This window comes from Alternaria ethzedia (genome assembly GCF_023757985.1).
Source record: "Alternaria ethzedia strain BMP 0044 chromosome Unknown scaffold_7, whole genome shotgun sequence".
NCBI classification, from domain to species: domain Eukaryota; kingdom Fungi; phylum Ascomycota; class Dothideomycetes; order Pleosporales; family Pleosporaceae; genus Alternaria; species Alternaria ethzedia.
The window spans coordinates 995,024-1,020,176 of record NW_026056200.1 but is presented as its reverse complement, the minus strand read 5'-3'; the positions used below and the strand labels follow the sequence as shown (position 1 = coordinate 1,020,176).

Sequence of the window (25,153 nt, the reverse complement as noted above, 5' to 3'; positions counted from 1 at the left end):
GGCAAGCGTCAACACCCAGACGCACAAGGAGATTCACCCTTTTCGACAAGCAGCTATAATACATCAGCTGCCGTGCTACGGTAGGTGCTTGATTTCGTCTCGTCAACTCTTTCTACTCTACTTCCATACTGTCTACGTTGATTGCTTAGCGCGATTTTGCGACGAGCATTCCCAGTGCCACATGCATCGGTCGATATGGGCAGAGACGGGCAGAGGGCCGGGAACACCGAGAGTGCGCTTCGATGGGCAGAGGTAACTACAAGTAATGGATTTCAACGGCGTTTCACTGCTGTGTGAATCGCAACCACCTGGGCAAGATTTGGCGCTCTCACTTTATACAAGAAAAAAGCTGAACAGGTCTAGAGCCTACATCGACGCTAGGTCACCTATCTTGCAGGTTTTCACGTCGATGTAGGCTGCAGGCCTGTTCGGTCTTTTTCTTAGTTGACGTGCTTTGTTCGCGTTAATTACTAGCGCGTCGCGTCCGTCCGCCGGAACCTTGGAACCCTCGCAGTTTCCGTTCATACCAGCCGCGACTGCCTCTTTCATTGACGTCCACAAGTTGACAACACAAGTAAAATCTCACCGTTGCTAACAAACCCCAGTCAACTGCGAACTCCAGATCTTGACCCCGGACAAAGAGGCTATAACGGCAACCAAGGCGACATGACTGTCTGTGGCTTCTATCAGCGCAATGCTTGCAAGTTCGGAGATTCCTGCAAATTCGAGCATCCTGGAAGTTCGCGAGATGCAGCTCGAGGCGGAGGCGGCTTTGGCGGAGGCTCTACCAACAACCGCTTTGGTGCTTTCAACGGCGACCGCTATCGCCCAAGTGATAACAGCGGGACTAACTCATTTGGTGGAAACCGTGATCAGAAATCATCGACCTTCAGCTTAGACAAAGACGCCATTCAGATCGATCTCGCCAAAGAGCGGCCGATCTATCCGCTTTCATGCTACGGTCCCGGGAAAGATGCTCCGCGCCAGCTCATCGAGGGGCCTGTCGAGATCAGTCCAGAGGAGCTTCGATCCCGGTACTACACATTACGCGCGGCAGGCAATGAGCCTACAGCGGTAAGTCTGAAGTTCAGCGCTGGGTTCTTGATAACTAACGGTCTGTAGCAACAAGAAGAGGGAGCGCTGAGCGAGAAGATGCAACAGCAAGTAAAGGCGATTTTGGATGATATCACAGGTGCTATCAACTATGTCGCAGAGGGTGCCAACGTACATCCCAACCGCATCGACATCGCCAAGGGCACTGCAGCAAGCGGATCAGCAAGCAATCCTACTGGATCGTCTAACACTGCTGCGAATCCCTTCATGAAAGCACCAGCGACCCCGTTCCAGACTGCTGCAGCTTCATCTCAACCATCCGCGTTCGGGCAGGCTTCTACACCAGGATTCGGCAAACCGGCCTTCGGTCAACCAGCACAGACAAGCTCAACATCGGCCTTCGGCGCTGCTTCTGCGTTGGGTAATCCAGGATTTGGCAAACCGGCCTTCGGTCAACCCGCTCAGACAAGTTCAACATCGGCCTTGAGTGGTGGTAGTGGAAGTGCATTTGGGAAGCCTGCCTTTGGTGCCTCTGGGTTCAGCCAACCTTCAGCCTTGGGCGGTGGTAGTGGGAGTGCATTTGGGAAGCCTGCTTTTGGTGCCTCCGGATTCGGCCAACCATCAGCTCCTGGTGCAGGTAGCGCATTTGGCCAGTCCAGCAGTATGGGTCAAGGTTCTGGATCTGCTTTCGGCCAGCCATCAGCTCCTGGTACAGGAAGCGCTTTCGGGCAAGTCAGCAGTATAGGCCAAAGTTCTGGATCTGCTTTCGGCCAGCCATCAGCACCAGGTGCGGCGTCGGGTTTCGGCCAAGCAAACGCTCTTGGACAAAAGCCAAGCCCCTTCAGTAAACCAGGTTTTGGACAGAGCGGATTTGGACAGGCGGCTCAACCAGGTGCCAATGCCTCTCCTTTCAGCCAGCAAGCTTCGTCTGGCGCGTCACCATTTAGTCAGCAAGCCTCGTCAGGTCCATCTCCCTTCGGCCACAAAGCACAGCAACCAAGCCAGTCTTCACCATTCAGTCAAGCTGCCCAGCAGCCAGCTCAACCTTCACCGTTTAGCCAGCAAGCTCAACAGACCCAGAAACCGAATCCGTTCGGTCAGCCTCAGCAGCCGTCTACACAAGCACCTGCACAGGCGAACCCCTTTGGTGGTGCTGCATCATCTACCACCCCGGCCTTCGGACAACCAAGCAAGCCGTCACCTTTCGGCACCCAACAGCCTCAAAACAACGCAACGCAGCCGGCAGCTGCCAACCCCTTCCTCAAGCCTCAAACATCTGCCGCGCCAGCAGCCTCCACGCCTTCACCCTCTCCCTTCACCCCCCAGACACAGAGCCAGCCTAGCAACCCTCCCGCCCCTGTTCAGGCTACCTCTCAGCCGGCTTCCATAGCCCAGCCTAGCTCCGCACCGCGCCCCCATGTTGAAGGTGTTACACCAGATGGCAAGCCCATCGATCCCAAGGACCGTTACAAGGAAGGCAAACCAGAAGAGTATGAGGGCGAGCAAGGTAGGATTCTAGAGGAGATCTACAAGCGTGTTGCTCAGCTCGGGCGATTCAACGATGATGAAGACATACCTGTTACGCCACCGAAGTGCGAGTGGATCGCGCCGCTTACGCTGTTGTGAAGCGACGATTTGAGTCGGATAGGATAAGTGGGGGCATCTGATGGTAAATGGCATGAACGGCCTTAGTTTTGGTTTCGTGAATAGATCTCACATAATGATGTGTTAAATAATAGACTAAAATGCACACGAAAGCGCGTGTAATTACGCATTCATTTGATTGCAAACGCGACTTCCTAAACGGTGAAGCAATCATCTCGTAGTTGGACAGAGTTTCAGAGAGGCCACTATTCAAGTCCGCATGTCAGGTTCAGGTGGAGGGCGCCTGTCACAATATCATCATCAGGTTCCAAAACACCACCATGAACAGCCTAAAATATATTTGGTATAAGGTAGTTACTCGACGAGTATCAGCTTTCGTAATGACGGAGAAGAGTCCAATCTCGTAGTGTACATGCGTGTTCCATCCCACTGGTCCATCGTATTGTACTGCCTGCTCCGCCCGTGCAAGTCCCCATTCGGCGCGCTGCGCAGGTTCGGCCGCGTAATCGTCGCTTGATAGGTATGCGGTGGGTGATCTATCGCTTCTTCGCATCGACTTTGTCCTCGAGGGTTCGAACGTAGCCTTCTATCCGTTGGACGGCGGATTGGAGAGCCTGCTTTCGTTAGCCATGGCCTGCTTCAAATGTATAGCCCCGATGTATTGTTCTTGCGATCGAGCTTGTGCGTAAAGGATGTATGTAGGAATGACGTACGTAGATGTCCTCGGTCAGGAGCTGGTTCGATACGCGGTATTCGTCAATGACATAGTAGTACATGCCTGCGCCGGATGCGGTAGCACCGAGAAGGAAGCCAAATAATCTGACGTGTGTTAGCCATAACAATTCAGCCTTCTTTGCCATTCTAGTAGATGGTGTTCGGCGTCGCGCCTGCCTGATGGCATGTGACAGTCTTCCGTGGCTGTATAGCCGTCCAACCCAGTTCAATAGAATGCAATTGCGGGATGAGCACTCACCCTCCCCTAAAAGCACCAACGGGCTTCTTCACTGGCGCAACAACAGTATCCTGCCTCAGCACAGCGCTTGTCTGGAATCCGCGGGAAGCAGCCATGGGCGCTCGAACGCCGGCGCGAGCCGCCGCCCTCAAGAATTGAGTTGCCATTGTGTCCTTTGCTATCTTTTACGTCGCTCGTATCGTGTCTCGAAACCTGGTCGCGGATTGTGAGCGTGCGGGTGGAGCGTGGTGGTGGTGACGCTCGTGTGCCGGCCGTGACGTTTGTGAGCTACCTGCTCTCCGCACTACAAACAAGCAAGCTCGACTCGCCTGACCTGGACCCTTGCCTGCCTCCCGCTTATGTCAGCCACCCCGCCTGGCTTTATCTGGTAGACCAACCATGCACCGCGATTCATTCATCGCATCTCGACACAACAAAGTTTTTGCCAAGTGTGATGACTGAAAAGGGTTGCACCAGTTGCTTCGTCTAAGTTCTCCCCTTTCGATGGTTCTGAGTCACGATTATTGCCGCTATCCAACTCCGTCTTCAGCGACCCTCTCCAGATGCGGTCCCTGAAGGGGCCATCCAGGGCTTCTGAGCTCTTACCTGGTCGATACGTCAAATAAACGCGCACGTGCCAAACATGCATATGAAATGGAGCCATTTTGTCATAGTAATTATTGAATTAAATTGCGATGCGCGTAAGGGTATTGTAAATCATGTACACTAAGGAAATGAGGGCCTGCTAATGGGCAGTGTCCTCGTGCAGTCCACCAACTTCATCAAATCTCTCTTCTCTACACCCAGAAGACTCATCCTGATGTAAGCCTTCGCATAGTCCAGGTTCCAATGGACCTGATTACCAACAAACGACTTCCACTCATCGGCGATCTTGGGATGTGTCGATAGCACCTTGTCGCTTGGGAGGACGAAGACCTTCTGATCAGCACTGCCACCGGAGGGATTGTTTAGAGTATCGTTGTAGAATTCGACGTCCCAGACACCGGGGGTCGTATCGAGTGGCTTGTCGACAACCTCTGGGCGGACGTCCACGAATCGTTGCTTGGCTGTTGCGTGGGCGCCTACGAGTGCTGCGAGATCGTGGGGCGAGAAACCCTTGTCCTTGAAGATGGCGATCAATTTGTCGGCGTCTTGATGAACGTCAGGTAGAAGTCCTTTGGGTGCGGCCTTGGTCGCATCCTTGCGGCCAACGAATGTAAGTACGCGGGGCCCCTTCGGACACGAGATTGTTGCGTGATTGTGCGCATATTGGACGAGATCAGCGTATCCGACCTTGTACTTGGATTGTACATCTCGAAGTTTTGTGCGAATGCTCTGAAGGCCGTTGTTCTCGGGTCTTTCATGCTCGCCAAAGTCCATGAGTAGCGATCCATCGGCACCACCATTGAGAGCATTCTTATCCCAAGACCCAGCATCGTGGAAGCCCATACGGACTGCGGCACGAGCGTTGTCGTTGCATTGTTTGTCCTTGGGGTCGACAAACAGCTTGGTAAGCTCGGCAGAGACATCATACCCTATATCTGTTAGACCATAGACGATTAAGGAGGATTGTTGTAACTCACAAACGCAACATTTGTCAATACTCAACAATGAGCAGGTCAACGGCTTGTTCGTCTTGGTGTTGTCGATAGGTGACTTTTTACCAGACAGAACGTCCGCAATGAGTTGCTCAATGCCTGTGAGAACACCATTGAGAATGCCATCGATAAGGCCGGGTGCGGCATGACGGGGTTCCAACGGAGTTGATGATGCTATCGAACATAGAGCGATGAGTGGCAACGCCAGGGACTTAGTAGGGACCATCATGGCAGCTGAGGTAAGTAACGACCGAGAAGATTATGAACAATAAATTATAAGACAGTGTAAGAGGAGCAACTGTGAGCTGATGAGGAACAAAAAGACAAGATGTTTGGAACATCCTTATATTCCCCGACTGTCTCCTAACAGCAACGGTGTACCAAGTCCCGGGCCTTCCATTCTCGCCGATCACAGTCCCGCATGGAACCAAGACGCCGTTTAGTTGAGGCCACAGCAAGCCACATTGAGTAGAGGGATACAGCTCGGTCCCCGAAATAGTAATCTATCCCTGTAGCCCTAGGCCAAGCCAGCCGCTTTAAGGCGATACGGTTGAGGAAAGCCAGCCAAACAGCTACCAAGTGATGGTCATGACAGCGATATGCAGGGCCGAGCCTAGACTAATGACCTTTTGAGACAGGTAGATCCCGTCAATGTAGGAAGTCAGGGCAGTCTAGCAGTCGCCGCCTAGAAAAAAGGTGCCAAGCTTGCGAAGAGGCGCATTTGCGAACGGTCTAGCTGTTGCAGACATGTGCCTGATTCAAAGAGTGTGAGTCGAAACACTCGCCATTCGACAAGCAAGTACAGCCCAGAGCGAAATATCGACAGTACAGTCACAGCATCCTGCGTGAATGCCACCAATACTTGAGTGCGGAAGAGCACCCTGCCGAAAAGCAGCATACCGCTTTGCGATTCTCCGGTGCCGCTAGCGTCGGTATCCGTTGTCCAGAATTCTACGAAGCCACGATAGCCTCGTGTTTTCTCGTGAAGATGCATGGTGGCTTGTCCAGATCTCGCGTGTTCGCTTGGCATGTCAAAACTCAATACTCTCCGCATGGTGATCCGGGACCTGAGCCCATCATCCGCGAGGAAGAATACGCCACTTGCCTTGCGGTCCCACATACGTGAACTCGTACAACGACTAAGCGGTGTATTTGTTCTTCAGCTACACAAGCTAGTACCATCAGCTGGGATTCGCTTGTATGCCCAGGTGTCGTGGCATGGCGCGCCATGCGATTTCGAGCTGCTTTCGGGTATTGCCCCAAGATAGCGATACAAGAGCCACTGACGCTTTCCGCTAGCGAACGGTGATGTTAGTAATTGAGGTGATCCGGTAAGCCTCCAGTCCATCGACCGCTTGTAGAAGAGCTGAGCCAAGTGATCGACGACACTAGTGTGATCGTGCAGCCGCTGCTGTGGAGAGCCGGAGCCACCACGAGCACATGACCTTTGAAATGCTCAGCCCTGTAGGTGTTTGGCAGTAACTGAACACTTTTCCATCCAAATGGATTACCCTCGCAATCTGCTGTCTCAACAAAGGGCTTGTTCATGGCAGTAAGCCCAGCATCTGCCACCCTTTGCCGGTGTCCATTGCTTTTCAGGACGTCAATGTTGAGAGTAGCGTTCAGAACGCGCATCGACGCGCACATAGAAGGTGTGAGGAGCGAGGGTCTTGCAGGTGCTTCTGCTTACCTTGCGCGGTTCCGCTTTAATGCAGGTACCATTACCGTACCAACGTGTTGCACGGTAACAAGCAAAGCTATTGACGTTAGATGCAGCCTGACACCGTCCGGAACCAAAGTGTTGGATGATCCGACGCTCGGAGGTTGGACGCCCATGAGATTCGATGGCAGAACAGCCCAGCAAAGGGTTGAAGAAGTTGGAGTCTAGGGTTCAAGGGTTGTTGAGCTTCATGTACCGTTCCTATCGCCTCCAGGGCTTCTTCGGCCCGCAAAAGCATGAGCCTTGACACGGTGCTTGATTGTTTGTTCGCTCCAAGCGTTAGCATAAACGTCCCTGACCCCTTACCGCCATAATACTCAACAGTGACAAATATCCCATCAGACGTCGTTATCGCATTGATGGAGAGAGAGATATCTTGGTGGAGCGGCGAGGCCACGGCTCTAGCGGGAATAATGGTCTTGGCGTGCGCCAATCGGGGGCCCCGATCAGCGGAGGCCTCGACGCGTCTCGCCCTTTTCGATCTTTGTTCCTTCATGCATCAATACTGAGGGCAGATTCGCATCAGTCGGACATTCGTATCATCCATCTGATATCGACTGGTACTCCCCTTTCGCAACCTCGTCACTCTTACTCTGAAATCGCGACCCTTATCACGTCATGCAGACAGATGTCGCGTCCGGAATCCTCTGGCAACAGTCCGCCAAAACGTCGACGGACGGTTGAAGGGTCGTGCTGGCCTTGCAAGCAAAGACGAGTCAAATGCGACCTCCAGAAGCCCACATGCCGACGATGCCTCCTTTCCACAAACGCGGAAGACTGCAGCTACGACAAGTTACTACTCAGATGGAAGAAGCGACCTGCTAAAACGGTGCCCGAATGCATCCCACAGCTATCCATCGAGCGTTCGCTCAATAACATTCACCTGGCAGTCAATGAGCGAAGAGCACTGGAATACTTCAAAGCGCGGTTATGGCCACTTTTCTCCACTCTTCATGAGCCAGTCCCGCCACCAGTCGCACTTGCCCTGCGCTCTCAACCTGTCCTCCAGGCCCTATGCGTATTTGCCGAGGAGCATCGGGCGCTGCAAGAGCGCGGATCGTCCAAACAGACTCTTGAGAGGAGACGCTTGCATTGCTTGTCAGTTATCCGCGGCCAACTGAGCAGCGAGCAATCCGATGGTGCTGCGCTCTCCGCACTTTTAGTCGCGGTGCTGCTTTTGTACTTCCTGGAAGGCTATGTCAACTGCATGTCAGATGACGCTTCGACCGGTTGTCACCTTGCAGGAGCGATCGCAATCATCAACGCAATGGGTGGCTTTCGAGCAGCATGGTCATCGTCAGATAGAATGACTAGAATGCTACTCTCGGAACTAGCATCCACCGATCTGACAGACGCCCTGCTCCAAGACAGAAAACCTTCGTTCCCAGCCTCCATTTGGGAGACAATGGAGTCAGGATCAGTATGGTGGGAAGTCGTCCCTGGCACTACATCACTCGGGTCTGTTCTATCCACATTGGCTGAGATGAGCTTCTACCGCCACGAGCTACAAACTGGAGCCGAAGTTTGCGTCGAGAAGGCGCAGGCCTTTGAGCATGCGCTTCAGCCCACGTACTCCAAGCTAGAGTGTCCAGATGGAGACGCAGGACAAGACCTGCTAAGCCCTGTTACAACGGCATCGCTCTCACTTGTCCGTTGTTTCCAGCACGCAGGCCTCATATACCTTTACAGTGCTATTCACGACATTCCCACGAAGCACTTTCTTCTCCAACAGCATGTCCATGCGTGTCTGGAGTGTATACAAGGCATGGATACGAGATCTAAAGCACAGAACTGTGCTCTTTTCCCACTCTATGTTGCTGGCGCACATGCACTCTTGGAGGCCCATCGGGAATGTGTGATGAAGATTTTGGGGAACATACACAACAATCTGCGATTCGAGTCCGTGCTGTCTATTCGGGCAACTTTGGAGGCGCTCTGGCAACCGTCTCGTAATCCTACTACGTGGAGCGGAAGTTTCAAGAACACCGCCATGTGTACATTGGTCATATGAAAGAATTCATCGGTTCTTGCTATAGCAGAAGATTGCGATAGTTCCGGCAAAATGCCTCCGGGCCCTACGACTACCAGCCACTTGCTCAACTGTCTAGTGTTTGCACCAGGGACGGCCATAATTCATGTCGCATTTTACAGAGATTCCAAGCCAGATGTATACATGACTCTAAGGACTATCTAGTTGTTAAGATTGAAGAGTGTATATGCAGCAAATGCGACAGGAATGGTAGCCACTCTTGGTGCCCGTATCCCAGCACATTACCAATGTCTGAGTACCGCCTCCCTCACTCCAATTCAACGAGAGCCTCCACCTCGATTTCGACTTGCATGCCTTCGATACTAAGTTTGGTAATCTCGACACATGTCCATACCGGTCGGTGATCAGGCATGACGCGTCGCCAGCCTTCGATACATAGGTCCGCAGACTCGTCGATGTTTGTGTGGTACGATCGAATAGCGTATACGTTCTTCCAGGACACGCCCTTTTCGACAGATTGTAGAGCCTTCTCAATGTTCTCAAGCGCTAGCTCCACTTGCTTTGCCGCGTTTGGTGCTACGTTTCCTTCCGCATCCCAACCACCCTGGCCTGAAATACGGACGACGTTTCCTAATTTGACAGCTTGCGAGTAATGGAAAGCTTTCGATTTGGATTCGGTTCCAGCATAGTTTCCGAACGTTGCCATAATGAAGTTCTCGATGTCGATAGTGAAATGCGTTTGGGGCGAAATGAAGAAGAAGTTGGTGACAAGTGTTCTAGTCGAGAAGGAGTCGGGCGAAGAAGCTTATAACACGGTCTTGGAGATGATCGCGACTTATAGACCCATGCATCGTATGGGGCGTGTTTCCGCTGTTGGGTCCCGTAATGAATGTTCGCAACACAGCTCCGCGTCATCGCACTGGAGTCAAGCCCCAGACTACGACAAGAATGTTCAATCTAGAGTCCAACAACTCAAAGTTGCCCGGTATTTGCCTCGCTCTGGTATAGACAAGCTCGCTATCGTTGAATTGCTCTCCTTGACGAACGGAAGTGGAGCGTCCCCGCAATCCATATCTGACACAAGCAAACAAGCTCCTATCTCCGATATGAATGATGCCGCTGGAACCACGGAACATCTCAACATGGAAGGTTACCAGGCCTCGTTTTCGCCACGAGATATGGGACCGGGGTTTAGCGTGGCGATGCCTTGCAGTTCGAGCTATACCCAGCATGGCAAGTACAGCGGCCATTTCTTGACCCACATTTCCCTGCAAACCTATACACGCGACCCTACGCTAAGGTGTAGATAGCCGCCAATGGTGTCATTCGCCATTGTCGACGTCCATCTCACGATGATCTAGCATTTAACTGCTCTTGTCGTCTGCTTGAAGCGTCGTTGGAAGCAGCGCACGGGGAAATACTACTACCTAATGTACATGTTATCGATCAACCCAGTCTTGACGCCTCTGGGCTTTGCGGCGTTCTTGGTTGTACTTGCGGTTGGCCTGGTATGGCGGATGCAGAAGACTTCGAGTAACAAACTCTCTCCATCTTACGACATGAAGCAAAAAGGTGCAGTTGATCAGGACATCATCAATTTGGGCAGCACTGACCTCTCTAAGTCCCTTCCATACCATTCAAGACTCCGTTACCGAAACCGGCGGAGGACTACAAACTTGAGCTTACGGATCCCAAGCTCTATCGACCCTTCCGCCATGGCCCGAACTTTGTAACAATGGGGATCCGGAAAATGGATTGGAACCAGTGGATTGAAATGGATTCGAATTTTATCCCTTATCACGACGCCAAGGTTCGGGAGCTCGAGAAGGACGTCAAATCCCGGGTACAATATGTCGACAACGAAGTCACGCGCCTCGCATGCTTTGAGGTCCTGGAAGAACTGACGCAATATCTCACGCATCGCTATCCGGAAGTCTTCCAATTGCACGGCAACATCCTTCATAACACAGTCACTGGTGAAGAATTTCAGTACCCAGCACCGAACCCGACGGAAGCCATGGTTACCGCAGCAAAGCTAGTACAGGACGATCTCGTAGTCATGGTATTGAATGACGATGGCCAATACCACATCGATGCTGGCGCCGTCTGCCTGCCTGGATTCTGGCGCTTGACCGAGAAATACCGCATGTCGCTCGACGAACTCCATATTGAAGCCGGTGTACCTCATTACCAAGAGAAGTTGCAAAAGGCCATGAATCGCTTTTTCGCCAATATGACGTGTGAGAAACCCGTCATTCGGAACAACGTAAGTAGCGATACAATCACTCCAAATACCGGTGTACCAGTGCTGATAGACCTGTAGTTCTTCATCCAACTCGATGACGGTCTTGCTTGGTCCCACCGCATGGGCGACCAAAACTCCAACACGGTCGCCTCATGGGCTACTGCCAACTCCAAAGGTCTCCGTGTCGAAGACATCCACTTCCGCTCCGAACGGCAATCTCTGCGACGTCTACCAAAGTCTAAAGCTCTACTCTTCACCATCAGGACATACTTCGAGCCGGTGACGACCATTGCGAAGGAGCCGCATGTACCAGGAAGACTGGCCGAGGCGATCAGGAGCTGGGATGAGACGGTTAGTTACTACAAGGGACGAGAGCATTGGGAAGGACTGTTACTCCCGTATCTGGACGAGGAGCATAGGAAGCAAGTTGATAGTGGTGTGTTGGAGAAGCCGGAGGGTGAATTTCCGTTTTGAGCGTAGGCTTCCCTGTCAGACTCAGTATAGATATAGTTTGTTGCATATACACACGCCTCATTGTACTTGAGTGGTCTACAACATGAACTAGTGCTTCTATGCCTGCTACTCAGCTGATGAGGCTTAAGCTTCAAGCATGTGACCTTGGGCCAGGTAGCCCATACATCTCACACCTTTACTATAGTGAAGGCGCTTTAATGCCACGCTGCACCTTTTGCATAACATACGGTTCACATTACCAGGAGAGCTATTTTGAGTTTGCTGCATACATACTCTCAGATATTGACATATAGGTAGTTCTGAAGACGATGTACACTCCTGGCCAAGGACGCTACCAGATAGAATCGAATGCAATCGAGTGGACTTCTTCCACGAAAGGCTGCAATCCAGACAAAATGTGTAATCTCCTGCACCGGAGGAGGCCATGATACAAGAGTTACGAGGGCCATAAGAAAGCGTGATCATCCGACAACCAGGGCAAAGAAATAGTACACCTTAGTAAACATCATCCACCTCGTCAGGGGGACCCTTGAACTCTGGGCGATGTCAGTACAGACTCCAGTAGTGCATGGCCATGCGAATGAACATTGGAACTTACTGTTTCTGCCAGAGAGTGCATACCATAGCCCGCTCAAACACGCAAAGCCGACCAACACGACACTAGCGTAGTTCATCGTGACCTCAGTAACAGGAAGCGCAGTCGGCATGCTAAAAAGCACCAATTCGAACAGAATCCATGCCACAGCACCGATGTTTGCTGCGGTGCCCACCAGGCCACCGACATTCCATTTGGCATGTGCGACTTCTCTCCTACCGGTGAAGAGAGAGATGGCGATAGGAACGAGGTAGCCGATGGCGAGCGCGATAACGCCGACTGACGCAAAAGCAGTAAACGCACTGCTGGAGCCGAGGTTGATAAGACCGAGTAGCATCTCGATGACTGTGACGAGCGTGAGCGAGTAGATGGGCAGGTCGGCGATAGTGCGTGTCCAGAGGCCAGCGAGGGGAAGCGCGTTGTCGCGGCTGAAAGCCCATGTGCAGTGTGAAGCAGCAGTCGTGATCGCAATGGCGCAGAAGAGAGTGACGAATAAGATCATTACCATCAATATCAGCGCTCCTGTCTTTGAGCCCATGATAGAGTAGATGATGTACGGCAGCGCTTGGCCGTAGGGTGCGTTGAGGATGTCTTCGAGCGGTGGCAGCGTAAAGCATAGCGGTAGGACGAACAGGAGCGATGCGAGACCACCGAAGGGTATGCAGAGGGCGATAGCGCGAGAAACTTCAATCTCGGGCTGGGCGCATTCTTCCGTCATTGATGTCACCATGCCTATGGCGGAGAAAGCGTATGCTGGTGGCAGGAGACCGATGAAGAACGTAAAGCCCGTGCCCCAGCCCGAGAAACTGCTGTTGTAGTTGCCGAGCGCGTAGGAGGCTGAATGTCGACCTTGCTGAGCGCGGACCGAGAGAGCGACAAGAAGTGCGATGATCGTAACGAAGTTCCATACCGCGGCCACGGAGTCCACATACGGTAGCAGTCTGTCTCCAAGAGAGCACACAAGGAAGACCAGCACGCATAGCGCGTAGAAGATGAGAAGCAGTTCCCAGTCCGATGCCACCCACTCCGGGTTGTAGATTGATACCGTCGCCGCGATAAGGGAAGCGAAACCGAAGTTGACGGACAGTGCAATGGTCCAGTTTCCGATGAGCCAAAACCAACCGGTCAGGAACGAGACAATCTTGCGTGTCCTCTTTCGTTCACCGCAGAGTCGGTACGACCAGTAGTACACACCAGAAGATGTTGGATACCGTGATGCCAGCTCTGCAAGCGAGATAGCGACACAGCCATTGAAGAACAGGACAACCAGTACGCCGACGAATATCGACAGTTGGCCACCACCATAGATGGCGCTCATCAAGGGACCGCCAATACCGTAAGGTACAGCCACGATGGCAAGACACATACCCAGAACGCTAATGAGTGACCGGTTCTTCGTGAGCTGCGCGTCGTATCCCAAGTGGACGTGCTCAACGACACCCTCCTCACGGGTAGTCACCGGACCCATTGGATTGCCGAGCTTCTTCTCGCTGTTAGACGCCGACATGGTGGGAAAAGGACAATTCTCAAGATCAGGAGGGTAGGAATGATGCGGCGTCAAGTGTCTGCATGAGGTGACTGAATATAGCTGTTACAGGCAGTTCCATCTCATGCCGTACATGCGCTATGCTCGACAATGTGGCGTCCAACATGATAAGATATGACGATAGTTCATTGTCCACAGATAGCGAGCATCGTCCATACTGGCTCTCTACCCCGGACTGAAGTGTCTTGATTCGAGGTCAAGCCTGTATTGACTGCATCTCTACTGACTCGTCAGAACATCGCTTCGAGATAAGCGGTGGCTTGAATAGTTTTGCGGACTACCATATGATAAAACAACCAAACCGGAAGTTCTAGCGTCAATATAGGCTCCAGAGTGCTCGGTTTTCCCTTGTGCATGGTGCAGCGATGCCCTGTTTTGGAAGGATGATAGACCTCTGGTAGTCGTTTCCGGGGCCCCAGATTTCGCGTGTAGAGCGCTCGCACATGACTTTGGTGAAGGAAAAGCTTATCTTTCGCTCAAGCCTTAGATGCGCCGTCAGATCCGTGCCGCTGGAAACATACCAGAAACGTCTCGAAGGTCTGAACAACGACTATGCCCGGGAAAGCAGTTTGGAGGGCAATGTCAAAGCGTGTGCTGGCGTGCTCGAGATGCCGATCGGACATTTTGGCCCTGACAGTGGAGCCTCTGCATTAGTGTGGTACTAAGCCGAAGATGGCAAGTTGACGGGCAAAGATGGCCCTGAGAAACGCTGGCTACCTTATCACTTGAGGAAGCCACTGGCCAGCGCAAATTGTGGACATTTTGATCAAGTCGACGCCAAAGTGTTCCTTTGGAGTTCCGGGTCTGCCGTGTGGGACGCCTTGTTGATGGACCCACATTCAGGAAACCACCACATGCCTTCGGCAGCGCGTCTTGGTCAAGTTCTTGTCTGTTTTGGGAAATTCAATGGGCATAGCTTCTTGTCGTAGGACGATAGGCATTGCGAGTCCGAGTATGATCATGTGGAACCAAACGTCCTTGTAACCTCGGTGCGGGGTGGGTGTGATGAAGACGCGTTGATTGAGGGCGCAGGTTATGAAAAGACCAAAAGTCCAGCTCTGTCCTTGAGGTGCATCTTTCTATCCTCGTTGCATAACACTTCCTGCATCTTAACCCTTCTTCTGCCGCATACATATTTTCCACAATGGCCCAGTCGATCGACCTTACAGCACCTAATGGCGCGAAGTGGACGCAGCCCACTGGTAAGCATCAACAACTCCCAATATTGTAGGCGTGAACAACTAACATTGGTTAGGTCTCTTCATCAACAACGAATTTGTCCCCTCCAAATCCGGCGCAACACTGGAGTCGATAAATCCTTACGACGAGTCCGTAATCGCAAAGGTCTCCGCCGGTAACGAGGATGATGTAGATGCTGCAGTCGCCGCAGCACGAGCTGCCTTCAAGTCATCCGCATGGCGCGACATTTCCGCCGCTGAACGAGGGCAACTGCTGTGGAAGCTCGGTGACCTTTGCGAGAAGAACAGCCATATCCTTGCTACCGTCGATGCATGGGACAACGGCAAGCCTTACCAGCAAGCCATGGACGAAGACGTCGCTGAGACTATCTCGGTCTTCAGATACTACGCAGGATGGGCGGACAAGGTGTATGGGCAGACGATTGAGACGAGCAATGCGAAGCTGGCGTATACCAAACACGAACCCCTTGGTGTCTGTGGACAGATAATCCCATGGAACTTCCCTGTCATGGTATGTATCCATCGACTCCGGCTGGTGTAATTCAAATTTAACAAGCCTCATAGATGGCTGCTTGGAAACTCGGTCCAGCATTAGCTTGCGGAAACACCGTTGTGCTCAAGCCAGCAGAGCAGACACCACTTGGGGCACTATTCCTGGCCACCTTGATCAAGGAAGCTGGCTTCCCTCCAGGTGTGGTTAACATCGTCAACGGCTACGGCAAGAGCGCAGGCTCACGGCTTTCTGAACATCCGAATGTCGACAAGATTGCTTTCACAGGAAGCACCATTACCGGCCGAGCCATCATGAAGGCAGCAGCAACGAACCTGAAGAACATCACTTTGGAGACTGGCGGCAAGAGCCCACTTCTTGTATTCGATGACTGCGATCTCGAACAGGCTGTGAAGTGGTCGCACATGGGTATCATGGGTAAGCTCCCTTCTCTTTGCAACGTCCACTTGCCGTACGCAGGACTAACCGAGCTGTCAAGGTAACATGGGTCAAGTCTGCACAGCGACATCCCGGCTATATGTCCAGGACACCATCTACGACAAGTTTCTCGAAGCATTCAAGAAGCAGACCAAAGAAGGTACCAAGATTGGTTCGCAGTTCGATGCCGACACCAACCATGGACCTCAAGTCAGCAAAGCTGCCCAAGAGAAAATCCTCGCATACCTCGACACAGCGAAGTCAGACGGAGCTGAGCTCGTCTTGGGCGGCAAGCAGAGCGGCATACCAGAGAAGGGATACTTCGTCGAGCCGACTGTATTTGCCAACTGCAGCAATGATATGAGGATTGTGCGCGAAGAGATCTTTGGTCCTTTTGTTGTTATCCAGAGCTTCAAAACGGAAGACGAAGCGGTCGAGAAGGCGAACGATACGGAGTTCGGATTGGGAGCGGCTGTGTTCACTCGGGACATTATGAGGGGCCACCGTGTGGCAGGTGCGATCGAGGCGGGTATGGTTTGGATCAACAGCAGTCAGGACTCGCATTTCGGGATCCCCTTCGGTGGCTACAAGCAGAGCGGTATTGGGAGGGAGCTGGGCGCGTATGCGCTGTCTGCGTACACTCAAGTGAAAGCTGTCCATGTTAACTTGGGCACGTTCTTGTAGACTTACTCTCAATGATGATGATTGGAATATGTACCATTCCGATATATCGCTACACACGCAATGTGGTTGTTTGAAGGATGATGATGCTCCTACCCAGATGAGATCTTGGGTGATGGGTGATGACGCAGCGTGTCATAGTCGCGTCGCGTCGGATTAACACCGCTCCACGCTTATCTCCGTCTCAGCAACCGCCACCCAGCAGCACCTGCCACGACCACTACCGCAATTCTAGACTCGACACCCGTTCCTAAGCCCCTCTCCGTTCGAAAGCCAGTCATCGCATGCGCAAAACCCTACAATGGTCCTCGGTTTCGAGCGCATCAACGAGCGCACCCAACGCCCGAACGCGCACATAAACTTCATACGCACACTGCCCGGCCCGACATCGTCCACAGCGGAAAACATCCTGAACCGCGTTGCAGCGATATGTTATCCCTTTATGAAATCGCACATGATCCTTGTTCAGGCGCTCGAAGAATTCCCCTACAACACCGAGTTTGTCGGTCGCAATTTCAATGCCGGCGAAGTCATACAACTGGTGCTCAGGGACCGAAATGGAAGATGGCTGCCCCAGAGGATGGTGGAGATGGTCATGGTTCATGAGCTTGCGCACTGCAAACAGATGAATCATTCAAAGGCTTTCTGGAAGGTTCGAGATGGCTACGCGGTGGAGTTGAGGGCGCTCTGGGCAAAAGGATATACTGGTGAAGGACTGTGGGGTAGGGGTAGGGATCTGGATACAGGAGCCCTACAAGCGAGCGATGGTGAGGCTGTGGATGTACCGGAGCATCTGTGTGGTGGCACATATGGACGGAAGGGAAACAAGAGGAAGAGGGGTGGAAAGGAGAAGCCCATGCTGAGCTATGCGGAGAGGAAGCAACGAAGGATAATGAAGAAGTTCGGAGCTGGAGGCCAGGCATTGGGCGCCGACGACGACACAAAAGTCAAGCTAGAGAAGGGTGTTCCAAAGAAAGGCAAGCCTAGGGTCGCTGGCAGTGCACGAGGACGGGATCTCCGAGCTGCGGCGGCATTGGCACGTTTCGAGCCAGTTAAGAAGGAGGAGGAGGTCGTGATAAAGAAGGAGGAGCCGTCATCGGATAGCGAAACTGAAGACGAGTTTGTTGAAGGCGATCAAGACGGCGCAGCGGTAGACGTAGATGGCAAGAGCATGTTCGACAACAAAGGCCGCGCCCTGGTCAAGATCTGCGAGGACGAAGATGACAAAGATGGTGACGCAAGGAGGGAGATGGACGAGATACAAGGCTTCGCGCCGCAGCCTAAATCATCGAAGAAGACGACATCGTCCAAAGCCTCGAGTATGCCGGCAGCGCCGAAGCCAACGAAGACTCCGTCTGCAATAAAGACCTCCTCGCGATCGTCTGCCAACGCGAAACCATCATCAGGTTCTGGCAACTCCCTCCCCGAGATCTTCAAACCTCGTCTCAAACCAGACACTTCTGCCTCCCAACCCCAACCACCGCAGAGCTCTGCCTGTCCCATATGCTCCCTCGAGAACGAGGCCGGAGCATTGACTTGCGGCGCTTGCGCAAACGTACTGAAAAAGGACTTTGTACCCGACCACTGGCGATGCAAGAGCGCTGCTTGCGAAGGGAGTCAGTACATCAACGCCGGGGACGCAGGTGCTTGTGGCGTTTGTGGGATGACTAGGAAGAAATGAGATGGTCATTACGCAGTGAAGCAGCAAGGAGAAGAGGCTAGTGGCCGCAACGATGGAACAATTATGATACCCAATTTCCTGAAGAAATGACAACACCGTTACAATGCACTGTATTCCGAGCACATCAGATGCAGATGTCATGACTTCATTCCATGCAATAACGCTACGCTAAAGTCGACAGTGGCAAACCACAACACCCATCCCATGAGATCAACACCAAGCCATGCATAATAATGATCAAAGAACGCCTTACGCCTCCCACCATCTACGGGTATTGCAAGTCCTACCGCGCAATCCTCAGATGTGAAGCACCCAAATTCTTCCTAGCGCTAGTCGGCATGCCGGCGCCCCTTCCACTATTCCGCCTCATACCCTCCAACTTTGCCTTGAGCTGTTCATGTATCTTCCTGTTCTGTGCCCAGCCATCGGCCAGCTTTTGCATTCGAATAGCGGCGATGATAGCGAGAGCTGCAGATTTGAGCTTGGGTCGGCGGTCGTGGACGGTGATGTCGGGGGTGATGCCCATCTGAGAGATGAGATTGAGGTCTTCTTGATTGCTGGGAGGTGTTAGTGGCTGTACTGCACAGAGTCTCTGGTAAACGGGTGGAGACATACCATTCATTGTAAGTCTGAATCTGCATCAAGAAGAACTTCTTTTGGTATCCAAGGGCTTCCCGGAACGCCTCTGCTCGCGAGCATCGTGCGCGGAGGAACTGGATCTGCTTGGCGAGACCGTTGATCTCTTTGATATGGCGCTTAGTAAGGGCTTCCGCCTGTTCGTCCAGATCAATCGCATCCTGGTTGGCCTTTTGTTGGATGGACTTCGAGGAAGCTTGGATGAGACGAAGCTGCGATTCCTTCTCACGGAGATGAGACTGTAGGTCTCGTAGTTGACGCTCAAGGGCGGATTGCTGTTCCCGTGCTGTCGACTTGGCTTCGGATAGAGATTTGCGGTGTTGAGCATCCTTGTCGCGGATCCGTCCTTCAAGATCGCGAATCTGGTTCTTAAGAGCGGCCTCTTGTTCGCGCTGTGCCGCACGGGTCTGAGATTGCAGGGCCCCGTTTTCGTTTTCCTTTTCGCGTATCATAGATTCCAGAACGGTGATCTTCTCTTCGAGCGAGGCCTTCTCCTCGGCGACTTCGTCGGCATCCTCTTGCAGAACTTCTATCTCAGCTTCGAAGTCGTCCTTCTCCCGGCGAGCGTTCTCCTTGAGCTCCTCAAGTGCTTCCAAGCGCTCCTCTGCAAGTCGTTGCAGGGCATCAACTTGGCTCCTCTGCTCGTTCAGCTCGTCGCGCAAATTCTCTAGCTCGTCGTCGCGTTTGCGTACTAGGTCCTGCATAACATCGATTTGGGTATCGGGCTCGTCGGCATGGCTCCGTAACGCGTCAAGCTCGGCCTCGCGCTCGGTTATCGTCCGTCGCGCTGTATCCAGCTCCCGGGTCCTGTCACTAAGGTCATTCCTGAGTTGTTTGAGCTCCTTGAGTGTTGTCTCTTGTGCTTCAATCTTCCTCTGCAGGCCGGCGATATCGCGCTCACGAGCTTGCAACGTTGATTGCGAGTTCGAAAGATCTCGAGATAGTGCATCCCGTTCGCGCGTGATCTTCTGGAGCGCCTCGATCTGGGTGTCCTTGCCAGATACAGCGGACCGTAAGTTGCGCAGTTCGCTCTCGATGTCTTTACGCTCCTGCCGCAGAGTAGCTACCAATGTGTCGCGGTCGTTGTTGCCTCTGCGCAAAACCTCCACTTGCTCATCTTTGCTCGACATCTTGGAAACCAAGTTGTCGCGCTCACGACGAAGATTGTCACGTTCTCGTATGGCGTTGTTGAGCGACTGTACCTGAGCATCTTTGCTGTTGAGGTTTGAGCGAAGGCCGGTAAGCTCCTGCGTCGCATCATCGCGCTCACGTCGTACTCTTTCCAACCCATCCAGATCGCGGTCTTTCTGGTTCAGTTCACGTCGAAGCTGTTGCAACTGCTGTTCGTATGCGGATGCTTCCCGTTGTAGGCGTGAAATCTGCTGCATAGCGTCTTGGTGCTGCTTCCGGAAGTCGTCTAGCTCATCGGCTCTGGATTCAGCAGCGTCGACCCTCGATTGCAGTAGTTCAATCTCAACGCCCTTTTCACGAGTAATCTCGACCACCTTCTGTCTGGCATCGTTGGCGGATTGCTGCGCCAATTGAACCTGGTTGTCTCCCTGAGACTCCGCAAGCTCCAAACGTTCGCGCAGTGCATCCATCTCAGCATCCTTCTCGTTTTGAATGGTTTGGAGGTGCCGCTGCAGCTCTCGGAGCTCGGCATCCTTTTCGCGCTCCAGTGAACGTAGGCGCTCCTCGAGAACAGAGAGTTCCTGGCGTTTTTGCTGCTCTGCGACCTCGAGATCATGTTCCGCTTCATCCAGGCTCTCGTTCAACTCCCGAATTTCCTGGTCCTTGCTGTCGTCGGCGCTGTCGAGCTTGGACTTCAAGGCGTTGATTTCAGCGTCCTTCTCGCGCTCGACGGCACGAAGTTGTTCCTGGAGGTCCTCGATCTTCTCGCCCTGTTCAGCCACCTGCCGCTCCTTTTCTGTGGCGTCTTCTTCTTGCGACTGCTTGGCCGATTGCAGCTGTTCTTCCAACTCGGCGATGCGTCCGGCTTGGTCCCTAAGTTGGCGGTCCTTCTCCTCGTCACCGGCAGACTGGGAACTTTGCGCATTCTTCAGCTTCTCCTCCAAGTCCTTGATCTGTTCGTCCTGATCGTCTAGCATCTCGTCTCGTCGGTTGAGCTCTGCTTGTGCCTCGTCCAACTCTGCTCTGACCTTGTCCAGCTCCTCGCTGTCGCCACTCTCTTCTTCCAGCTTCCTTTCGAGACGCTCCACCTCGGCCGCGCGTTCGTCGGCTAGCCGTCGGAGCTCGTCCATCTCTTCCCGCATGCCTTCGTCGACGTGCCGTCGCTTGACCTTCTCGGCGTATTCCCGCAGCTGCTGCTTGTATATGTCTAGTTCCCTCTCGGCCGCTTTGAGGTCTTTCGAGTAGTTCTTGATATCGCGCGCCATCGTGACCTTCTCCGACTTAAGGTTGATGTTCTCCTCCATGGCTTGTCGGTTGAACTCGGGGCCCATCTTCTTCAGGTTCTCTTCCAGGAAATGGATCTTGAGCTTTAGTCCGAAGTTTTCCTTGTCGATCTGCTCCAGACGCTGCAGTGGTGTTAGAACCTGTGAATAGTCGTGGCCGGGTGAGCCCTGATATACATACCGCTTCCTGCTCTCTCAGAGTGAGCACATTGCCGTTTCCGTTGTCCATTTCGCCCTCTGCCCTTCTTGGTAGCGCGGTCGGCGTGCTCATAGCACTCGAGCTGGGGTCTGGCAGCTGTGTCCGGCCATCGACCGAATCGGCGAAGGAACTGGATTGTATGTCGTACATGCTCGCCTCGGGCAGCGGCGTGTTGCTCACTTGGAAGCCTGGCTTCATCGCGGCGGGCGTCGTAATCTTGCCGTCGAGCAGTCCGTTGACCTGGCGCGTGCGATTCGCGGTTGCGCTCTTCAGCATGGGCGTGAATTCGTTCTTCGCGGTCTGTTGGCGTCGAGATGCAAGCGGCTGTCGGGGGGTTCGGGCGCCGCCCATCTGTTTGAAGAGGTTGTCGCGGTCTGTCGGCGCATGGAATGTCTCCTCCATGCTGAATGAGGGCTCGTTGACTGTAAAGCGCGTCATATCGCCAACCTCGGTGCGAGGCGTGTCCGGTAGGTGCGCCATGGTATAGAATGTACTCTAGCAGCGCATGAGTGAGAGAAATAGAAAGGTCCTTTGGGGCGCACCTCAGCAGTGCGGATGCTTCATGTTCCACTTCATCATACTCCAGATGTTGTTTGTTTGGGGACGCTTGGACCACGACAGGGATACTGCCCGCCGCTAGCCCATGCAGGCAAGGACCCGAAAAGCGCGTCCTGAAGTCACGTTACCTCTTTGCCGCCTACACCAGAAACTTCATCACAGGATTGAATGCTCCTTTACTACTAAGTACACCGATATCCGCCTCTCGAGAACAGTGGAGATACAGAAACACGTCCTAGAACTACCGGATCGACAAAATCAATACGAGCGTTGGGCTCAGCCTGGAACGAACAATAACGAGGTCAAGTTCCACCTAACCCGCTTCGAAGACCAAAGATAGCACCATCTGGAATATACATCCTAGACCATGGACGGACCCCAAGATGATCTCAAGTGGTTTGGCGAAGGTTTCGATGGCTTTCCCAAAAAGCTGCCTGACGATGTCGTGGAGTACATGGTCTTTATCATCGATTCTAGACTCTCAGACATTCAGACAAGGGAACGGTTGCAAGCTTTCCAACGCGCTTTGAACGCATTGGAGAAGAAGTTCCTTAAAGAGTACATATGGCAGCGTGACTCTCTCAAGCTCGATCTAGTTCGCGAAGAACACCGGTGGCTGCTCAAAGGACGCTCTAACTACGGCGATAGTGTGGCAGACGAATGGCTGATTGTCTACTTTTTACGTGAACTAAGCAAAGAGTTCAAGGACGCATGGATACGCATATATGACAGCGATGGAGAGTTCCTCCTGATCGAAGCGGCGAATGCGCTACCAAAATGGCTGAACCCTGAGGTTGCCGAGAACAGAGTCTGGATCAACAGTCATCGCCTACTCATCATACCACTTGGGAAAGAAGAAGAGCCTGGCCCTTTGACGCAAGCACAAGCTATTCAGATCATCGGAGCTACACCAGCACGACCACAGCAGTACATCAAGGTTGAAAAGGAGGCTTTTCATCGCCTGGCTGGTTATCCGGCTGCCATCTCGGAGAATCAACATCATGCGACTCTTCCTCTGCCAAGGAAGGTTGCACATATTCTGCATAGCAACCCGTCGTACATCGCACCAGTAGTCGAAGCCTTCTATCTTCGAGATCCCATCTCCATCCGGCTCATTCAACCCGAAAAGTCCAAAACCCCGCTCACGTTCCCACCAGAAGACTTTGTAGACGTTAGCGTTCGTTTCACTAAAGTTCTTTACGCTCAGCTTCTCGGTCAGCATTGGGAACCGCCCGCACCATGGGACGCAGCACTGGAGCAGCTCGTCAAGTCTGGTAGACCAACCGAGAAGGCAGAGATCGGAATCAAGATTACAGCAGGCATGCAGATGCTTCTGTCGCACTCTTTATACACATCTCGCAAACCGACGCGTGAGATCGCCCTTCTACTAGAAGACTTGGAAAGTGGCGACGACACACTTCCTACCGACGCCGAAATCGCCAGTTGGCCCAAGCGTGAGGACGATGAAGGGTGGCTCAACATTGACTTCTCCGAGTTTGAGAAGGAGCTCGAAGGCAAAGGAAGCGGCGCGAAAGACGCGTTTGGTGACAAGAATGCCGAGGAGAATTTGAAGAAGATGGTTGCACGCTTCAACGACTTCCTGGCCGACAACGAAGCAGGCGCTGAGGGTGCTGATGGCGTTCTGGACCCCATGGATGTTGATAATGACTCTGACGCTGGCGGCAGAGAATGGGAAGACCCAGAAGATAGTGATTCGCCAGCCGAGAACGAAACCAAGAGCAAGGGCACGAGCAAGGCCAAGGCCAGAAATAGCGAAGATGAGGATGACACGGATGAAGATGACGACGCAGAAGCCGACGCAGAGTACGCCGAATACGAACAAGCTTTCGAAAAGTACATGATACTGCCTGCGGCGGAGAAAGCCATCCTCACAGAGGAAGCTCGCGCACTAGCGCTCGAACAAGACGCTGAGAAGGAAGAAGACGAAGAGATCCAGAAGCTCTCTGAGATGATGGAAGCTGAGCTCTTCAGTCATGGCGCGCTTAACGTCAACCCCAAATCGGAGCATAAGCCTGGAACAGGTCTCCTGTCCGATAGCAAAGGAAAGGGCAAGGGGAAGCTTCAAGAGGTCGCTGAAGAAGACGAGGACGATGACGATGACCTTCTAGACGAAGATTACAACCTCGCTGATAACATGCTAAAGGCGTTCAAGGGACAGGCTGGTATGGCGGGCCCGGCGGGCAACATGATGAGGGCGATGGGCGTGCAATTTCCACAGGACGCTGATGATGAGATCAAAGGAAGCAGTAGTAAGGGTAAAGGCGCGTAAGATGTCTAGCACGTACAATTACTTAGCCCAACAACTTACGTATGAGTACTTTATGTTCCTTCCTCCATCCATTCGTACTTATCTCTGCCCACTGCCACTTCCAGTGCCTCTGTCTCCACTTTGACCCCATTCTCCTTCAACGTACTGTTTCGCATACTTACTAATCGCCTGTATATCGGCGAACTCTCTGCGACTAACTTCCTTCTTCTGTTTATTACCTCTGTCTGACTCTTCCCTTTTATCTTCAACATCTGCGCAAGCTCTTTGTCCTCTTTACCCTCTACATACAAACGCAGAATCGCTTCGTCATCTTCCGGGGTGAAGTGACAAAGCTTTTTGCGCCGCTGTAGATCGATAACATTTTGCGGTACTTTTTTCATAACCTTAAGGGCTTGCCATCGAGATTGGATCGCTTCGACCGGGATGTTCATCTCGCGAGAGATGGCTTTGGGTTTCTGCAGGCGGCGGTGTCCGTCGATCACAGCGGCATCGAGCTCTGGAGTCCATTTTATGGTGGCGCTCACGTCTCTTTGTCGGATCATGGCGTAACGATGCTGAGTAGCATGTGCGGTGCGGTTAAGGACTTTCGCTGCTTGTTCATAAGTCATTGTCTCTATCTCAATGAGACGGATGAGTTGGCTTTCCTCATCGTAGTTCCATCGACGCTTCTCGGCCGGGGCTTTCCGGGGACAGGATTCGCTGGGGTATAGGGCGTCCATGATGAAACAAAATTGAAGGTCGTCCTTTGAGTGTTAACGAGTTGAGTAAGCCGGTTTTGTGAGTGTTAGT

General features: G+C 52.8%; 11 protein-coding genes across 11 annotated transcripts; 6 read left to right on the top strand and 5 right to left on the bottom strand.

The window, feature by feature from the left end:
* Positions 1-181: 181 nt before the first annotated feature.
* Positions 182-2,679, top strand: J4E87_004166 (uncharacterized protein; the record flags this gene model as incomplete). Its single annotated transcript, XM_049375789.1, has 3 exons — positions 182-252; positions 606-1,074; positions 1,123-2,679. The coding sequence occupies 3 exons, from the start codon at positions 182-184 to the stop codon at positions 2,677-2,679; spliced, it is 2,097 nt and encodes a 698-aa protein (XP_049234774.1).
* A 515-nt stretch (positions 2,680-3,194) lies between these two features.
* Positions 3,195-3,777, bottom strand: J4E87_004165 (uncharacterized protein; the record flags this gene model as incomplete). Its single annotated transcript, XM_049375788.1, has 3 exons — positions 3,195-3,272; positions 3,372-3,477; positions 3,632-3,777. 3 exons carry the CDS (start codon positions 3,775-3,777, stop codon positions 3,195-3,197), a joined length of 330 nt encoding a protein of 109 aa, XP_049234773.1.
* Positions 3,778-4,336: 559 nt separating this feature from the next.
* J4E87_004164 (uncharacterized protein) lies at positions 4,337-5,437 on the bottom strand (the record flags this gene model as incomplete). Its single annotated transcript, XM_049375787.1, has 2 exons — positions 4,337-5,145; positions 5,194-5,437. The coding sequence occupies 2 exons, from the start codon at positions 5,435-5,437 to the stop codon at positions 4,337-4,339; spliced, it is 1,053 nt and encodes a 350-aa protein (XP_049234772.1).
* Positions 5,438-7,556: 2,119 nt separating this feature from the next.
* On the top strand, positions 7,557-8,939 carry J4E87_004163 (uncharacterized protein; the record flags this gene model as incomplete). Its single annotated transcript, XM_049375786.1, has 1 exon — positions 7,557-8,939. The coding sequence occupies one exon, from the start codon at positions 7,557-7,559 to the stop codon at positions 8,937-8,939; it is 1,383 nt and encodes a 460-aa protein (XP_049234771.1).
* A 286-nt stretch (positions 8,940-9,225) lies between these two features.
* J4E87_004162 (uncharacterized protein) lies at positions 9,226-10,244 on the bottom strand (the record flags this gene model as incomplete). The annotated part of the gene is made up of 2 exons (XM_049375785.1): positions 9,226-9,694; positions 10,213-10,244. The coding sequence occupies 2 exons, from the start codon at positions 10,242-10,244 to the stop codon at positions 9,226-9,228; spliced, it is 501 nt and encodes a 166-aa protein (XP_049234770.1).
* A 104-nt stretch (positions 10,245-10,348) lies between these two features.
* Positions 10,349-11,637, top strand: J4E87_004161 (uncharacterized protein; the record flags this gene model as incomplete). Its single annotated transcript, XM_049375784.1, has 3 exons — positions 10,349-10,490; positions 10,541-11,184; positions 11,242-11,637. 3 exons carry the CDS (start codon positions 10,349-10,351, stop codon positions 11,635-11,637), a joined length of 1,182 nt encoding a protein of 393 aa, XP_049234769.1.
* Positions 11,638-12,132: 495 nt separating this feature from the next.
* Positions 12,133-13,739, bottom strand: J4E87_004160 (uncharacterized protein; the record flags this gene model as incomplete). The annotated part of the gene is made up of 2 exons (XM_049375783.1): positions 12,133-12,173; positions 12,236-13,739. 2 exons carry the CDS (start codon positions 13,737-13,739, stop codon positions 12,133-12,135), a joined length of 1,545 nt encoding a protein of 514 aa, XP_049234768.1.
* Positions 13,740-14,922: 1,183 nt separating this feature from the next.
* Positions 14,923-16,589, top strand: J4E87_004159 (uncharacterized protein; the record flags this gene model as incomplete). Its single annotated transcript, XM_049375782.1, has 4 exons — positions 14,923-14,980; positions 15,034-15,488; positions 15,542-15,905; positions 15,967-16,589. The coding sequence occupies 4 exons, from the start codon at positions 14,923-14,925 to the stop codon at positions 16,587-16,589; spliced, it is 1,500 nt and encodes a 499-aa protein (XP_049234767.1).
* Positions 16,590-16,887: 298 nt separating this feature from the next.
* J4E87_004158 (uncharacterized protein) lies at positions 16,888-18,267 on the top strand (the record flags this gene model as incomplete). The annotated part of the gene is made up of 1 exon (XM_049375781.1): positions 16,888-18,267. The coding sequence occupies one exon, from the start codon at positions 16,888-16,890 to the stop codon at positions 18,265-18,267; it is 1,380 nt and encodes a 459-aa protein (XP_049234766.1).
* Positions 18,268-18,550: 283 nt separating this feature from the next.
* J4E87_004157 (uncharacterized protein) lies at positions 18,551-21,996 on the bottom strand (the record flags this gene model as incomplete). Its single annotated transcript, XM_049375780.1, has 3 exons — positions 18,551-18,824; positions 18,883-21,440; positions 21,499-21,996. The coding sequence occupies 3 exons, from the start codon at positions 21,994-21,996 to the stop codon at positions 18,551-18,553; spliced, it is 3,330 nt and encodes a 1,109-aa protein (XP_049234765.1).
* A 445-nt stretch (positions 21,997-22,441) lies between these two features.
* Positions 22,442-24,364, top strand: J4E87_004156 (uncharacterized protein; the record flags this gene model as incomplete). Its single annotated transcript, XM_049375779.1, has 1 exon — positions 22,442-24,364. The coding sequence occupies one exon, from the start codon at positions 22,442-22,444 to the stop codon at positions 24,362-24,364; it is 1,923 nt and encodes a 640-aa protein (XP_049234764.1).
* Between the last annotated feature and the right edge of the window lie 789 nt (positions 24,365-25,153).